Raw genomic sequence first — 15,737 nt, 5'->3', positions numbered from 1 at the left:
ATAAGCGTGAAGCATAGAAAGGAAGGAAATTACCCGTCGCGATTTTTCACGAGTTTGCGATATGAGTTTGCGATTGAAAAGATTCTTATACTGTTAAAAAGATTTTGGGGGTTTGCAAGATATTCTTGCGCTGTTTTAGTATTTAATTATATTAAATTTTTGTAATTAAAGAAAGTATTTTAATATAAAATATTTTACTAAATTAAAATGTAAACTTTAATACAAATCAAATTAAAACTGTTACACAGAAGTATTATATTAAGAATAACAAAGAGACTAAACGGTGTCGATTAAATTCTCGCTAGAGAAAAATTTACTTCACAATATCAGAAAAAAAATTTTATAAGATCTATAAAATAGATGCAAATAAATTAATTTTTTACAGAATTACTGTTGCAAAATTATAAGCACTATTAAACATTTAACTTTTTAATATGAAATATGTGAGTAAATGATGAGAATGAGATCAGTTGTGATGAGACTTGGTAAATTATGATAGGGAAGGGAAGGGACTAATCGAGATTCTAATTGAATTGTCAGTATAACCATGTTATCATCGATAATTTTATACGATGTCGAGACGAAAGGACGAGAGAGAGAGAGAGACAGATCTTTTTAGTAAATTTTGGGTAACGAATTATTTGGTAACCACTGGTTGCATAAGAGTAATGACTAGTCGTAGGATTAGAAAGAAAATTTTATCTGGGCGATTTGTTTCGTCCTTGGAAGTACAATTCAATTAAACGCCCTAGCTGTCGCTCGTAGTAATGTCGTTGTTCTAGAAGCCGGAAATTTGGGCAATTTCGCTGGAGTCATACGATCCTACGTAATCAGCGAAAGACGACCGCGGTGGGCGTCGCGCTCGGCAAAAAAACGTAAACGAAATCAAGCTGACGAACGAAGAGACACAAGACGAATGACGCAGTATGGAAAGGAAGAGGGAAAGTAAAAGAGAATGGGGAGAATTACGATCAAGTAGAAGAGAGAAGGAGATTAATCGAGGCTGCACACACGTGCTACGTGCGACTGTATTTGTCTCGATGCGCGTCGCAACGACGCAATTGATTCGTCGCGCTGACAAGTGAACCGATATAGAGTGGATACGCTTTCGTCCTTCCGAAATTTATGTCGTAATAGTAACATTTACCCATGCATCTCAGCATGATGTCAGCTTTAGTCGCGAATGCGTTTCCACGCCGGTAAACATATGGCTATTTTTGACCTGGCGTACAATGCAGATACATACGTCCATACGTGATTAAAAATAAAATTTGAATTTAGGTAAATGTATAGCGGGCATGTAGACTCACAAGAAAGTAAAATTATTAATTATAGAAAAAATTAAGAAGAATAATTTATTAAAGATAGTCACTCGCAACACCATAAATTTTTTTTACAATCCGTAAAAGTTTGTAATATAAGTTTTTAATATAGAAAATTTTAAAAAATTAAGCAAGCAAAGTTGACATAATTTGTACATTATATCAGACAAATTTATTTCTATAATAGTAAACATTTAAACGATTTTGTAATATATTTTTAAAACACTCAATCAGATTTATACTTCACTATATCTCCAGCATTTTGCATGTGACAACTAGACACTTTCTATCAAAATCTCTATATAGTCAGTCAAGTGTCCCGCGACGTGTTTGTGAATTTATTTACAGATTACGTCTGATACTGGAGAGAAAAAAAGATGCCCTCTCCTGCACTATTCCCAGAAAGACGAACTTTGCTCGCGACGAGTTAAGCAGAATTAACAATTGAGACTCATCACGCGGTCATCTTGTTCAATGGCCCAGAAAAGCTCGTTAAAACTGGCAAGTCCCATTATTTCGGGGATAGTCATTAAGAATTAAGTATTATCGGGTCATTATTAACCAATTACATCGCTAAATCAGGAACAAGTTAGTAATGAGCAGTGATCTCTTGTTGTTCATGCAATATAGTTTAAGACCCGAGATTATAAACAGATCATTCAAATTAGAATCGAGAGTAGTTATCATTAGTATTTATGGAATAATAATATTCATAAAATCAAATAATCGTTTAAAAAATTCTTTAAGAGTATTGACAATTTTGTCACTGTAATATTATACGGGCACAGTTACTCTTAAAACTATTATGACTAAAATGTTGGCCTCATTCCAATCTCACAGAAATTTTTTTCCAATACAACACGTGTGTTATTTTTTCAATAAAAGATAAACTTTTTTTACATATAAAAAATTTCTGTGAACTTTTATGGGTTAACTTAATAATTGCAAATTAACGCACAATTTTTCCTCAATAGAATTTTTATCTAAAATACTTTAAGATAATATTAATAAAATATTTAAGATTATCTAGAAGTGTGGTAAATAATTTAACACGTCATGATGACAATAAAAATGAATTAAAGATTGCGTTATAACTTTGGTAGAACTTAGAGATGTTCATCTTGGTACAAATGTTTTGTTTAGGAAAAGAAAGCGAAACTTACCGTCATTTGAAGACAGATATCCAACACGAGAAATTCAGTCGACGAAATTCCGTCGCGAGATAAGAAACACCTGCTACAGAAATATTTCAACGCCAATGGAGCGAGCTGCGAGATTCCTTTGAAATTACGTATCTCATATTTTCTGTATGCTTTATTTGTAACAGTACCGTAAAATTAATCAAGAGACGTATATGTCTCTTGATGATCTATGATCTTTATAATCACTTTGATCAACATTATTTTTACCTTGAAAAAGACATCCAATAATCTTAAGGAAAATAACATTGTGTATATGAAAAGATAATATTAATTTGATCAAAAAATTTCTTTGTTTCTTTTAATTTAGTTTTTAGGGACAGTTATTATAAAACTAAAAAATAAATATTTCATCCAGGCACACTTATACACAACACCAATAAATAATTAAAATGAAGTATACAATATATTTACATTGAAATATAAGGTAATATTGACAATGATAGAAAATATAAAGAGATAAATAAAATTTGTATAAAGCAGAAAGATCTAGAAAGAAAGAAGTAAATCGAATATCAGAGAACAGTCAGTTATAAATATATACTTAAAAAAAAATTAAAAAATAAAAAACATTTTAGTTAAAAATATATAGATTAATCAAAATATTAAAAGATATTAAAAAAAAAAATATATATATATACACATAAAGTGTATGTATACGTGGGAGGAGAGAGTGTCGTTTTTAAAGCGCGCATTGTGCTCATCAGACTGACGTGAAACATTCATAAAACGCATCCCTTCCGAGTTGCAGCCACTTTTGGCACTGACTTCACGTCAGTACAGCAACAGAACGTGTTTGTTGACAGCGTCAAAACTACGCCCTGAAAATGTAATGCGTCCCTTTCCGGTTGCAGTTTTAGTTTTGGTTCTGACATATCACAGGAAATTTTGAGCATGTGCGTTTTTATATATGGAACATCTAGCTCTACGACGCACTGGACCCATGAAGGTCTTGAACATCTCTTATTTAAAAAAAAGGGGGGGGGGAAATATCCATCAACTTTTTAGTGTCCTTGTTCGTTTGTCGTATTTGAATAATTTGATTCATTGTAGAATTCATTATAAATTCAACATGCCTGGCATATTTTCTTTATCGCACATATACAATTTTACAAAATATTGTTTCACTGATTCTTTTGCATAAGTAATATAAAAATTGGATTACAATTTAGTTGATTATGACATTACTCTCTTTTTAAATTTTATTCATAATTTTGAGAAAAAAAGTTTTTGCCCTCCCTACATTCTAATTTTATTGCATCGTTATGCATTCAGGGTTTACAATGCCATTTAATCAGTTTACGATTAAAGCGTAGATCTCTCGGTCTCTTTACGCATTATCGTTTCATCGTCTCGCGAATCTCTTCTCTCTTCGAAGTCTAATATATTTGAACGTTGCACTTGTACAGCGCGCGAAATCGGAATCGGCGACATTTGACCGAAAGGCGAAGGGGATGGAGGAGTCCCGCCGGGGCGTCTGGCCGGCGAACGACGATGCCAAGGGGATTTATAAATTCATCGCGCGTAGAATTCGGATCGCAGAAGGGGGATGGTACACACGCGCTGCTGTCATCGTCGCCAGGCGCTCTTCCGATATTTTTCCTACAGTTTTATCCGGCGTGGCTGTGGGTAGTGCGCGAGCAGCAGCACATTCTCATGCGGGTGCACATTCGCATGTGCCGCTGGCGACGTAACGCTTGCGCAGTCGCCGAGCATCGCCAGACAGCTCGCCGCGACGGGTGCATCTCGCGGCAGTTCGCGGTCGTCCTCTAAGGCAGGCTCATTAGTCGCTCTGAACATCCCCGGCCGCGGCGGACACACGTTTTTCACACATACTTTCACCTCGCTTGCCGATCCATTTTCCCTCGATCCCCCGCCTCTTCCGCGCCCCGACTGCTTAGACGGATCGCTTAGCCCGATCGCTTAGATCCTCTCGCTATTTCAATTTTTCACCCTCGATCGAGTCAAACCCCTCTGACGATCCGGAGGGTGAGATCACTCTCGGTCGGATGGACTCTGGCACACGTGCGAGTGGCCGCGCTCGGCTGAACCGCGCGTGTTTCTCAGCGTTCGATCTACGCGCGTAGATCTCCCCCTCTCGCGATCCCCCAGAGAGAGAGAGAGAGAGAGAGAGAGAGAGAGATTGATGCCGGTTTCGACAGCACCTTGTCACCATTGTCATCTGCCGTCCCGTTGATATCCGATCGCGCCGGAAGTTAGCTGTCCCCAATATCGCGTTATTTCCGGGATCGTTCGCGCGAGTCCAAGTGCGGGGAGGCCCGTAGAAGAAGCTGAACCGAGTGAAACGAGGCGACGTCGTCCGCGACGCGCGACCCGGACGGGAAGGTCGTGTAGGCGTCGAGGTTGGCCGGGGTTGTCGACACGACGACGGCGGCGGCGACGGCGGTGGCGGCGGCGGCGGCGGCGGCGGCAGCAGCGGCGGCACGTTGCGTTCGCGTTTCGGCTGCTAATGGTCGAAACGTCAATCCGTCACCTCACGCTCAAGTTCCCGATGCTGCAGCCGCCGTCTCCCCTCCTGGAGATGGCGTCCCTGCGACTACCAGACTCGGAGGAGTTCGACGTTGATACGCGCCGCAGGAGTAACAACGTGCCGGCGAGCACGACAGTCGTCGCGCCGCCGGGTACCGGCACCCTCCTGCAGATGCGGAACGATCTCGGCGATTATCTCAGCAACCTGATCACGGAGGCGATCGCGACGACGACGAGCCCGCGTGCCACGATGGAGGATCACCATCACCAGCACCAGGTCCACGCCGGCCTGTTCAACGCCAGCAAGAACCTATCGGCGCTCGAGTACGCCCCCGATCGGCTCTACAGACACAGCATGGCCATGTCGGCGGTCTACTGCGTGGCCTACGTGGTGGTCTTCGTGGTCGGCCTGATCGGCAACAGTTGCGTGATCGCCGTGGTGTACCGGTCGCCCCGCATGCGGACCGTCACCAATTTCTTCATCGTCAACCTCGCGGTGGCCGACGTCCTCGTCATCGTCTTCTGCCTGCCGGCCACGTTAGTCAGCAACATCTTTGTCCGTGAGTACATCGAGATACTTCGACTCCCGGCGCTTTGATTGACTTTGGTTGCTTCTACTACTCGAGGTTTATAGAAATTTGTAGCGAGACAGAGGTTTCTAATCATTTTTCTCAATTTAATCCTTAAAAATTAACACAATAACAAATTATTATTTCTTTATATTCCATTATTATTTGGTAAATTAATTCTAGTAGAATTAATTTCTATAAAATTTGTTTCTCTCTTTCCAAAAGAATTATTAGAAACCTCTAAAAAAAAAAGTAACTAAAAGCTGCAACAATGTTTTTCAGATATCGTTTTTCAATCATCGATATTCCGTATCGAATTTTTGGTTAAATTGCATGCTACCTAATTATCACATTACTCTTTTCCGCGTTCGTCGGTAGATTTAATCACCGTCTCTCGCGGGTTTATCGTAACTTGTAAATCACTTCTCCTATCTCTACGTAAAGCGGGAGGAATGCTTCTTCGAGCATAACGAAAATATTTATGAACGTCGGATGCGCTTCGTTTGGTAGAAAAGAGGAGGAGTCTCAAGGGCAATTAAATAGCCACCACAATTTGTACATCCCCCATTCAATGTTGCGGAATCTTCGTTTTCAATCCCCTTTTCGGATTCGAGCGAGGGGGGGTGCTGGTCCAGAGGGGGAGAGTGGTGCATTCCCTTCGTATTATCGAATCGATCGCGCCTCTCTTTCCCTCCGCCGTAGTTCGCACTCGAGGCGAATCCCACGAATCTCGCTCGCCGTCCAATTCTAAACGATTCGACATGCCGGATCGCGAGTAATCGCCTCGCTTTTGGATAATAGCGCCCGGAGAGAGAGAGAGAGAGAGAGAGAATTAACGACGGCGATGAGTTATGAGACGGCGCGGCGAAAAGCGATGGACCGTGTGCAAAATTTAGACGTTACGCAAAGTGTAGCTGTCCAATTCGAGATAAAGCAAACAGTATCGCGGACTTGCCAGCACCGATCGCAATTTTAGCAAACATACGGCGTATTTGCATTTCCACGAAGAGCATCACGCGGCTGGCGCGGCTCGAGAAGGGGGAGAGAAACGGTAGAAAAAGGAAAACACGTGCCTCTTTAGAAAATCAGCGGATCGTAACCGGCGGGCGGCGTGACTCTGTTGTAATTGTCGGTTAATACGCGCGTGCGAGTCACTCGTCGCCGTGTCCGTCCGTTTGCGAATCGAATACGACGAGTTTCCAATTAACGCGCGTTTTTCGCGCGCTTTGACCGCGCGGTAAACTAAAGGTTCGGGACACCAATTCTGTAATATCCGAATAAATATTAAGTCCAATTACTTAAATTATTAGCAACGTAATTCCAATAACTTTTAATAATACATACGATGGGTTCCTCATATAAGGGGTTACTTCAGATAATCTTTTTTAGAATTGAAATAAATCCGAAAATAATGGGAAATATAATATAAAGATATTTGGAGAAATTAAGAGGGCGGACCGTAAATGATAAATTTTACATTAATTTGCAGTTAACTAGCTGATTTTCGTTGCCATTTCTTTGACGCTTCAAATTTTTCCGGAGCTTCCTTATTGTCGATTGTATCGAGATATCGCTGCGTAACGCCGTTTTATCTTCAGTTTATATAAGTGCGTATTTAAAACTGGAGGCATTTGCAATTTTAATTTATACACAATGCGTGTCGCGTAAAGTGAATGCGGCATATGTATGGCCAACCATGCGGAGAACGTCCTTGCCAGGCTCATCTGTACAGCGCGCGTTTCGCCAGTTGCGTGAAAATATTATACACACGCGTATTTATATAATAATGTATATATAATATTTATAATTACATACGTATATATATACTATATATTTTTATATTATTGTTTAAATGCAGATGCATATCTTATATCGCCCATTAGAAATTTGCAATGTACTCCCGGAAACGCGAAACGGCGTTATAGGTTTCGTGCTCGTTCTAGGTAAAAACGTAAAAGCAGCCGCGTGTCTGGGTTGCGCGGGCACGCGTAGTACATTTGCATAATTACGGTAGCGAGACGCACGATCTTAAGCGCAATCGTAAACGGGAACGTAAAGCGCATTTTTACGATACTATTTCGTTTCCTATCGACGACATGTCGTTTTATCGGCAGTTACCGGGAATGCGCTATTAGGCCTGTCAGATTCTCTCTCTCTCTCTCTCTCTCTCTCTCTGTCGTTTATCCCGAGTTAGGCACCACAATGTATACTCGCTATCGCGTCCATTCGATTAATCCGCGATCAAACCTGACCATCTTGTGCATCACGAGGCAACGATTCTCTGTCTCTGATAGAGGATCGACTTGACAAAGACCGTTGCTCTTGCGCACCAAATATTTTTGCTTGCTTTGGTTGCTCCCGACGAAAGAAGAAAACCTCTGCGATCTTCAATTTTCCACCGAACCGTCTTCTGGCGGTCCACATCAGCTACGACTCGATTCTATTTTTCCCAATATACTGAAAGCCTACTGAAATAAAGTTGTATGACCGCACAATGGAAAATTTAATCAGCCAAATGTAAGAAAGATACCATATTGTCGATTCGCGTTTGATTGCATAATGTGGCTTATGCAGGAGTCTACCTAGATAAATCTCGAAAGCTTGAGCATAACGTTTCAAAATAAATATAAAGCGCTCGGTGGAATTTTTAAAAGCTATGCACGCCGAAAGGTAAAATAATCTTCTTGCCGAGCGCCTTGTCTATCATGCAATCGTACGTATGTCCGACGGTATCGCTGAGAGTGACCTGCTGTTTCTCATCAGAGTATTCATGTCGGTCGTCGAATTAGGAAAAGGATCGTCACGAGAAGACTCGTTAAGCGTTATTACGCGCGCATTTTGCACCGAACGGTTTCGTTTTCGTTCGCAAAATACGCAACGCGAATTTCGCGCTATTGATCCCCCGGCATAGTCGCCGCTATTACCGCACAGCCCGGTCGATCATTTACAAAACGAAAAGTAGAATGTAATTGTGCGCGCCGGAGGTGTGAGCGACCGTGCTCCTCGATAATGGGTCGTTATCGATAAACCCGATGGGTCACTTCGGCGAGAGTCGTTCCGTTCGTTCTCTTCCGGACGAGAGGGACTCCTGGCTGGCTGCGGGAGCTTTCTCTCGAGGAACAATCTCGTTTCTATGAGAGCCACGTTTAATTTTCGCTCCTCCCCCGCTCCCCCGGCGCGGCGCTATATCGAGCCGTGCGATTTACAGGGCGCGGACGCGAAAGATCCGTACAGACGTTCGCCCGCAAAGATATCTTTGCGGAAATTACATTTCTCAGGGGGCCACTTGAGCGAACAATTAATAATAAGAGGCGTGGCTTTCTCTTGTAAAGAGAGAGTGCATTGAAACTTCGTAAATGTCTTGACTCACCTGACTAATAATTGCTAAACCAACGCGTTTATTTACACGCTATATATATTATCGTATTATAAAAAAATGTACAAGCCTAATCGTTAACACTTGACAGACGATATGAAAATATGATAAATCAGAGTTGTCTGTAACACCTTGAATAGTAGTTAATGCTCGTTCGTAGTTTACGCGAATATTTAAGTGTTTTCTTGTCGGGAATGTCTATGGGACATCTTATAACGCGAAATATTAACGCGTTTATGGCCTGTTTACGATGCTCTCGTAAAACCATACGTTAATGTGCGCACGCGCGCGTTCTCACGCGACGAGAAGAGCCGCTTCCCGCTGCGCTTTGACATGGAAATTGGCAGCGATCTCGGGGATTCTCGACTAACGACACGGTAAATCGAATTACCTGCTTTCGGAGCCGATTACCAGACCGCGAGCTCAACGTAAATAAAATCACATTTGCCAAATGCCGCGAATTGAACGAATTATTAAGTTTGCTCTCTCTCGGAAAAGCTACAGTTTTGTTATTTAACGCGGTCCCGTTTAACACCATCTCGATTAAAAAGTGGTTACTAAACCTCAGAGATCTAACTGATATTTACAGTATAATTACATAAACATACATGTTAAATGTATAGAAAATATGTACATTTTGTACAATAATTTTATTAATAATCATTATTTTTCCATATTTTTTATTGAAAACTTAACGCTTACATTCGTCAATGTGCTGTTTAAAATTAATTAATTAATTCCACAGGCAATCTATTAATTGTATTATTATCCGTGTAATTATATATTAAATATACGTGTATTTAAAACCATTTTCTTAAAAAGACCTGTTTACTTGATGCATTTCCAATTTCTTATGCACACAATATTATTGGATAATACGATCTTAAATAATTCGCTTAAGTAGCGTCCCACTTTCGCGAAACGTTTGTTAACGTTAAAGCTTGGGATATTTTTGTCCGCGTGTTCTCACGGTTATAGGTATATTATTACCTATAGGTACAGAAAAGAAAGACCGATCGACTGCTCTTGTTGATTGGTCATCGCGAGGGAGGTTTTCATCTCTCTTCCCCCTCCCTTCGCCGCGAATCGCGCTTCCACGGCCTTGGATGGCCACATAAGTAAATCGGTTGCCTCAACATTAATTCTATAACGGGAGTATCATTAATTATGCTACGGGTCATGGTGAGGAGGCGAAACGGAGCCGCGAAAGTCTTAGTCCGGGCTACTCGAACCGGGCCGTTTTTCCGAAGTGACCGCAAAGTGGCAAGTGCCTCTCCTCCCACAAAGTCCCGAGTTACAAATAGTTCTAATAAAGCGGGCGATACACAAAACCGCGCTATCGTTAATCAATGCCCGCGTCTTCTGCTTGCGGCTATCTTGTTGCGGACGAAACGTTGTTTTTCGGGCCAAACGAGCCAGCCACTGGATCGCGCGACTAGATTCAACGTCTCTCTCACACTCTCTCTCTCTCTCTCTCTCTCTCTCGCCGGTGTGCCCCGGTAAATTACGGCCGCAGAAATCCGTCTGGCATAAATTTCGCCCCGAGTTGTTTTTTGTTTGTATTGGAGTGGAGATGCGTCAATACCGCGACACGGTGATGTAGCCGAGGATCAATGGCCGCCTTTTTGCGCTCCCTGCTCGCTACTCCTTTTAATTTGCCCGCTGTATCGATTCTCAACCATCGGTACGGAATACCGGTGCGAATACGCCGTTCGAGATATTTGAAATTTTCATAAAATTTAAATAGCTCGGATAGCTCGTATCGTAAACACTCGCTCGGTTCGGACGCGCGCGCTTTATGCGCGGCCACTAAACTCTTTATCCCCCTGTACAAGACTATCATAAAGCACGTCGAGTCCGGCTTGATGTGGCGGCCACAAAGGATGGAGGCATTTCGCGAATGTTGTCGAAGCATGACGTTCCAGATAGTTGTGTTGTGCTCTACATCTACACATACACACACATACACCTACGTAGTCCACACAGAGGCGCGAAACGGCTGTATCGAGTGCGCTAGCTGCGAGCGTGTGCGTGTGTACGGCGCAGGGTGAACGCCCCGAAGTGACCGCCTCCCGCACCCTTCGTTGTACGGGGCTTCTCTCTCTCTCTCTCTCTCTCTCTCTCTCTCTCTCTCTCTCTCTCTCTCTCTCTTTCTTTCTGTTTTACCCTGTCGGAAACTAGAGCTTGCCGACTTGCCGCGGCTGTTCCGGTTCGATTCTTTCCTTCATTCCGTGCCCGAATCCTTTCCCAGACACCCCTTTTCGCGCCCTCCGTGCGTAGCGTCTATTAGCAACTTTTAATGTTCATCGACATCATTTACTGAAAATCCGTGATATGGTTCCCCTCTGCGCCTTTCGCTTTTAACTTGTTAGAATCCTTGTTCGCGAAATGTTAAATGCTCGACAGGTCGTTCAGCATTAAAAATAGAATTACTTCAATTATAAGGGGATGGATTTATAAGGGGAAATGAGGTTACTTTAATTATGGATTTGCAGAAAAAGAGAGAAAACGGATAGACTAGTTATTACCTAACTGTTAAAAAAGTGCGGAAAAATAGGTTATTCAATTATACATTAGCAAGCAAAAGAAAAGAGATAGCTAGGTTCCTTGAACTCGTCATGACCTAACGTCTCGTTTCTTCTATCTATTTTTACTTCAACCTTTAATAAAAATGTTTTATTTTATTATCTAAATATACAGTCAGTATATGATACAAAACAGCATCTCAAGCATATTGTAAGTGAGATTTATAGAGAGTCATTATCAATCAAGTCAAGTATCAGTTAATGTGAATAAATAAAAACAATTTAATATAATTACAGTTTTAAATAAAAAATAAATATAATTTTAATCAAATCTATAAGAAAATTAGACATTAGATTAGATATCAATACAAAATATCAATTCGCAATTTATTATTTTAAAGTCTTATTATTTTAATTTCTTTTTTGGACAGTCATTTATTGGTGATTGTTCAATAATTTTAAGTAAGAAAATTGTACAATACATTTTTATTTCAATTCAGCGTTATTTTGAACGCAATAAGTTATTTCAATTATTTGTCTGTCGACAATTCTGTAGTCGGAAATCACAATATTTATCGTAAAAATAAAAAATTCACTTCAAAGTATCCGTAACAGAAAAATTCGATATAGAAACATTTCAGACAGAAGTCGAGCGTTATCTTAGATGTTCCGTCACCAATACTATTTGTCCTATTGACAATTCAATCGACGCAGAGTGCTGCAATAACGTCATCGATTTACAATTGAGTGTAGTGCATCGAAGGTTCCTTGATCAACTTTGTTTGCTTATTTACCGGCTGTTTTCCCTGTTGTTTGTTAGTTTTGTTGTCTACCGCGATTGTCTACCTCCTCAGCCTATGATGTAATCGGTATACTTGTGTAGCTACGTATTTGTCGATAACACAGAAACTTTTCTATATACGATATATAGAAGTGTATCAAACTGCATAAATACTTGCACTTTTGTGGCGCGCGGAATAAAATAAAATTAGCTTCTCGTAAACTGTACTAATAATAAATCGAGGTTTCGCTCGAAACGTAAGGCTGAATGAAAAAGGAAACTGTAAAAAACTGTGTCGCCGCGTTCAATTATCGACTCGTCTGCTTTTATGCAAAACTAAAATTAATTTTCGCTAATTAATGTTGTTAATAAATCCAGCTTCGTCTAAAGTTAGCTCGAGGTATTTATTGTATAAACATTTTATCGGCATTTTTCATTGTGCTCTTTCTAAACAAGTTAAAATTATATACAGCTTATATCGTACAAAGTAACACTGTGAATTAATCGTAGTTTGTAAAACTCATATGTCAGAGTGACGTAAAAGGAAAAAAGCTTTTAGTGATCTATAAAAATGTCGTCATTCTCATTCGATGTCTCTGTTTGCCTATTGTCGATTAACAGCGAGAATGTGACGAGGTTACGAGAAGCAATGTTGTTCTGAACGATGTTTATCGGCAACGGGAACAGCTGCACTGCATCACGAATGGAAATGCACGTGGAAAACAAAAGTTGATTTATATACTGCTTCTTGTCTATTTTCTCCTTTTGCGCGAAGCGCAGAATTGGTCGCGGCCTCGGCGGGATTTCTGGCCGAACGAACGCGACAAATGTAAGAAAATGAGAAACAACGTCACGATGTTTCCTCAACTGGAACCGCGCAGCACGGTGTACACAATTGCTACCATCTTGTGATCGAACGTGAGCGCGAACGTCGCCATCAGGGCGCCGTATAATTACAGGCGCGCTTATTAAGCGGACAATGCGCGATCGTCGTGAAACATCTGAAGTTAATGCGGTGTATCCGTATGAGTCAACGTGCGTTCTTTCTCGAAAGAACGAGGAAAACGTTACAGATGTGAGACGAAAAGTTCTTTAGTCAACTTTATTCGATAGCAAGGTAAATTAACGTTCGATATTATTGTAACAATGGATTTTTCGTGAACACGAACAAAATCTGTTCACGTATTCGATACATCAAGGATTTTCGTTTATAAAACTCGATTAAGAATTTAAGCACGTGCCTAAACTTTGTTCTTCCTTCCACAAAAAGTATAAACTCGCCATAGAATACAGTTTAATAAAATATTCTTTTGAATATTGAATTCTGGAAGTAACCTCGATTTTCCCTTAATTGAAATGTCCAAAATATAATCTGTAAGCGATTACATAAACGAGAGACTATCCGCGAAATGAGATTTAGGCCAGGTGAATTTCAATGAATATCAAGTAAGTTTTACCTCAGCAGAGCTTTAATTCGAAGCTTTGTTACTAATAGCGAATAATTGCACATAGATGGATTAATTAAACTTTATTTTTAAAAGCTTATCACCAAAAAAAAGATTACGTTTATTTTGTTTGTACATTGAGAAAAAATGTTAATTTGATTAAATTTTTTAACTTCATTCAATTTCTTCTTTATTCAACTAAAATACATAAAATACTTGAACTTTAATTCATGAATCCCTGGAATACTTGAATACTTGAATTAAAGAAATTTAAACAAGTTGAAAAATTTAGTCAAATTAACAACTTTTTTCCTAGTGTATATAAAATGTTAGCAAATAAAATTCCACGAATTTTTCTGCAAGGAAAAAGATTGAAATCGCGGGATTCAGTGGCGAATTTGACTTTGAAATTAAGATTAGAATTTCTTCGAGATATGTACTTTCCGCATATATCATATGTATTGCTTTGTGCACATCGAGTTATATAAATTGAGTCGATAATCTCATGTGTACATAATAGTGTGAAATGAGCTGCGATCACCTTGACTGTACGTAAGGGAGCCTGTCTGTATAACTTATGGATCTATATGCATCATTCTGTGCGCGTGCACGCAAGTTCGCAAGTTTTGCGCATCGACGTTTAGAAATTGTAGGAGGAGAGTCGTACCTCGCCGATCTCCGCGCAGTCGGCGTGAACCAAAGTTGTGCCAAAAGCATGAGACGCGGAATCGAAGATTATAGAAGTGAATATAAAAGCTTCGCTCGTGGAGTTCTAGAGAACAGTTGCTTGTTAATCTTCTACTGCTAATTCCACGGCGCGGTATAAATTTGCAGCTTTCCAATAATCTTCCCTAATCCTCCGTCGTCGGGAATCCGTAGATCCGAGGAAATTAATTCGAGAAACCGGGATATAAGACGGGGACTCGGAGGCAAGATCTTCGGGGGTGGATTGAAAACCGCAGCAGGAGAGGATTCCTCCGCTCGGATTCGGCGGTTATATGAATAACTGTCGCGCGCGTTAAGGATTCTCGTCTCTCTCTCTCTCTCTCTCTATCTCTATCTCTCTGAAGAAAGGATCGTAACGATTTTCTCCATGCATATACTACGAATTATGACTGGCTCGATTGTCTCCGCCTTTTGAATTCTTGCACATACACACGTAACACCCCCGTCCGCTTCGTAGAATTTGAAAAGTGCAGCACACCGATAAGCTGACCCAAACCGAGATCCATACAACCTGTATTCGTGTCAAGGCAAGAGGGGCCAACACTCTCGCCTGGCCTACATCGGCCGATCGCACTCCAACCCCCCGACTTCGACCCCGTTCGCGACCCATCGTCTCCCTCGACCCGCGCGCATCTATTCTTCGTCTTGCGTACCGTACGTCGCGGTGCATCCAATGAATATGATTTTAGATTTTTGCAGAGAAGGAGAGAAAGAGAGAGAGATCCCTTGGAGACGCGACTTCGCATCAGAGGTGGCGGTTAGTTCGTTGGATTAATATCGGTTCATTCGCGTTCGATTAACTCGGCACGATTAATCTTGGATTACTTCTATCATTCTTCGGTAATGACGTAATGAGACCTCACGTGTGACAAGGAAAAGAGAGAGAGAGAGAGAGAAAGAGAGAGTGAACCCCATTTGTCCGATTTCCATCGAGCGTTACTGCAAAGCGTGACCCCAAAGAAGAAACGTAATCGACCTTCGTGTATACACGAGAATGTATATCAACGGCGCTGGCTATGCTGGCCGCGATAAGGAAGAGTTTGCGACGTTTTATTACCGGAGGATTCGCGTGTTGCGTGTCTCAGAATTGCACGAAATGAAATTGCGTGTAGATCTATACGGCGCGGCGTGGTATGCTGCTACACCGCGCCGGCAGACCTGCATCTGGCGATACGGCACCGTGTGTCGGCACCGTGTCTACAGGTGAACTAACTAGGTCGGCGTCCCACTTGATGGGGGTTGGTGAGCGGTGGCGAGGGTTGGAACCGGCGCTCGCTGGCGGGGGAGTTTACCTGAGGGCGATT

At 41.2% G+C, this 15,737-nt stretch overlaps 1 protein-coding gene across 1 annotated transcript in view; it reads left to right on the top strand.

The window, feature by feature from the left end:
- The first annotated feature begins 4,250 nt into the window (after positions 1-4,250).
- The window catches only part of LOC105832930 (neuropeptide SIFamide receptor), a 46,179-nt gene continuing 34,692 nt past the window's right edge, over positions 4,251-15,737 (top strand). Inside the window, exon 1 of the mRNA XM_012674267.3 lies at positions 4,251-5,571. Coding sequence (XP_012529721.2) covers positions 4,992-5,571 — 580 coding nt within the window. The 5' untranslated portion in view covers positions 4,251-4,991. The remainder of the gene's footprint in view (positions 5,572-15,737) is intronic.

This window comes from Monomorium pharaonis, chromosome 5 (assembly GCF_013373865.1).
Source record: "Monomorium pharaonis isolate MP-MQ-018 chromosome 5, ASM1337386v2, whole genome shotgun sequence".
NCBI lineage: Eukaryota > Metazoa > Arthropoda > Insecta > Hymenoptera > Formicidae > Monomorium > Monomorium pharaonis.
The sequence above is the reverse complement of the archived record's forward strand: the minus strand, read 5'-3'. Positions and strand labels throughout refer to the sequence as shown.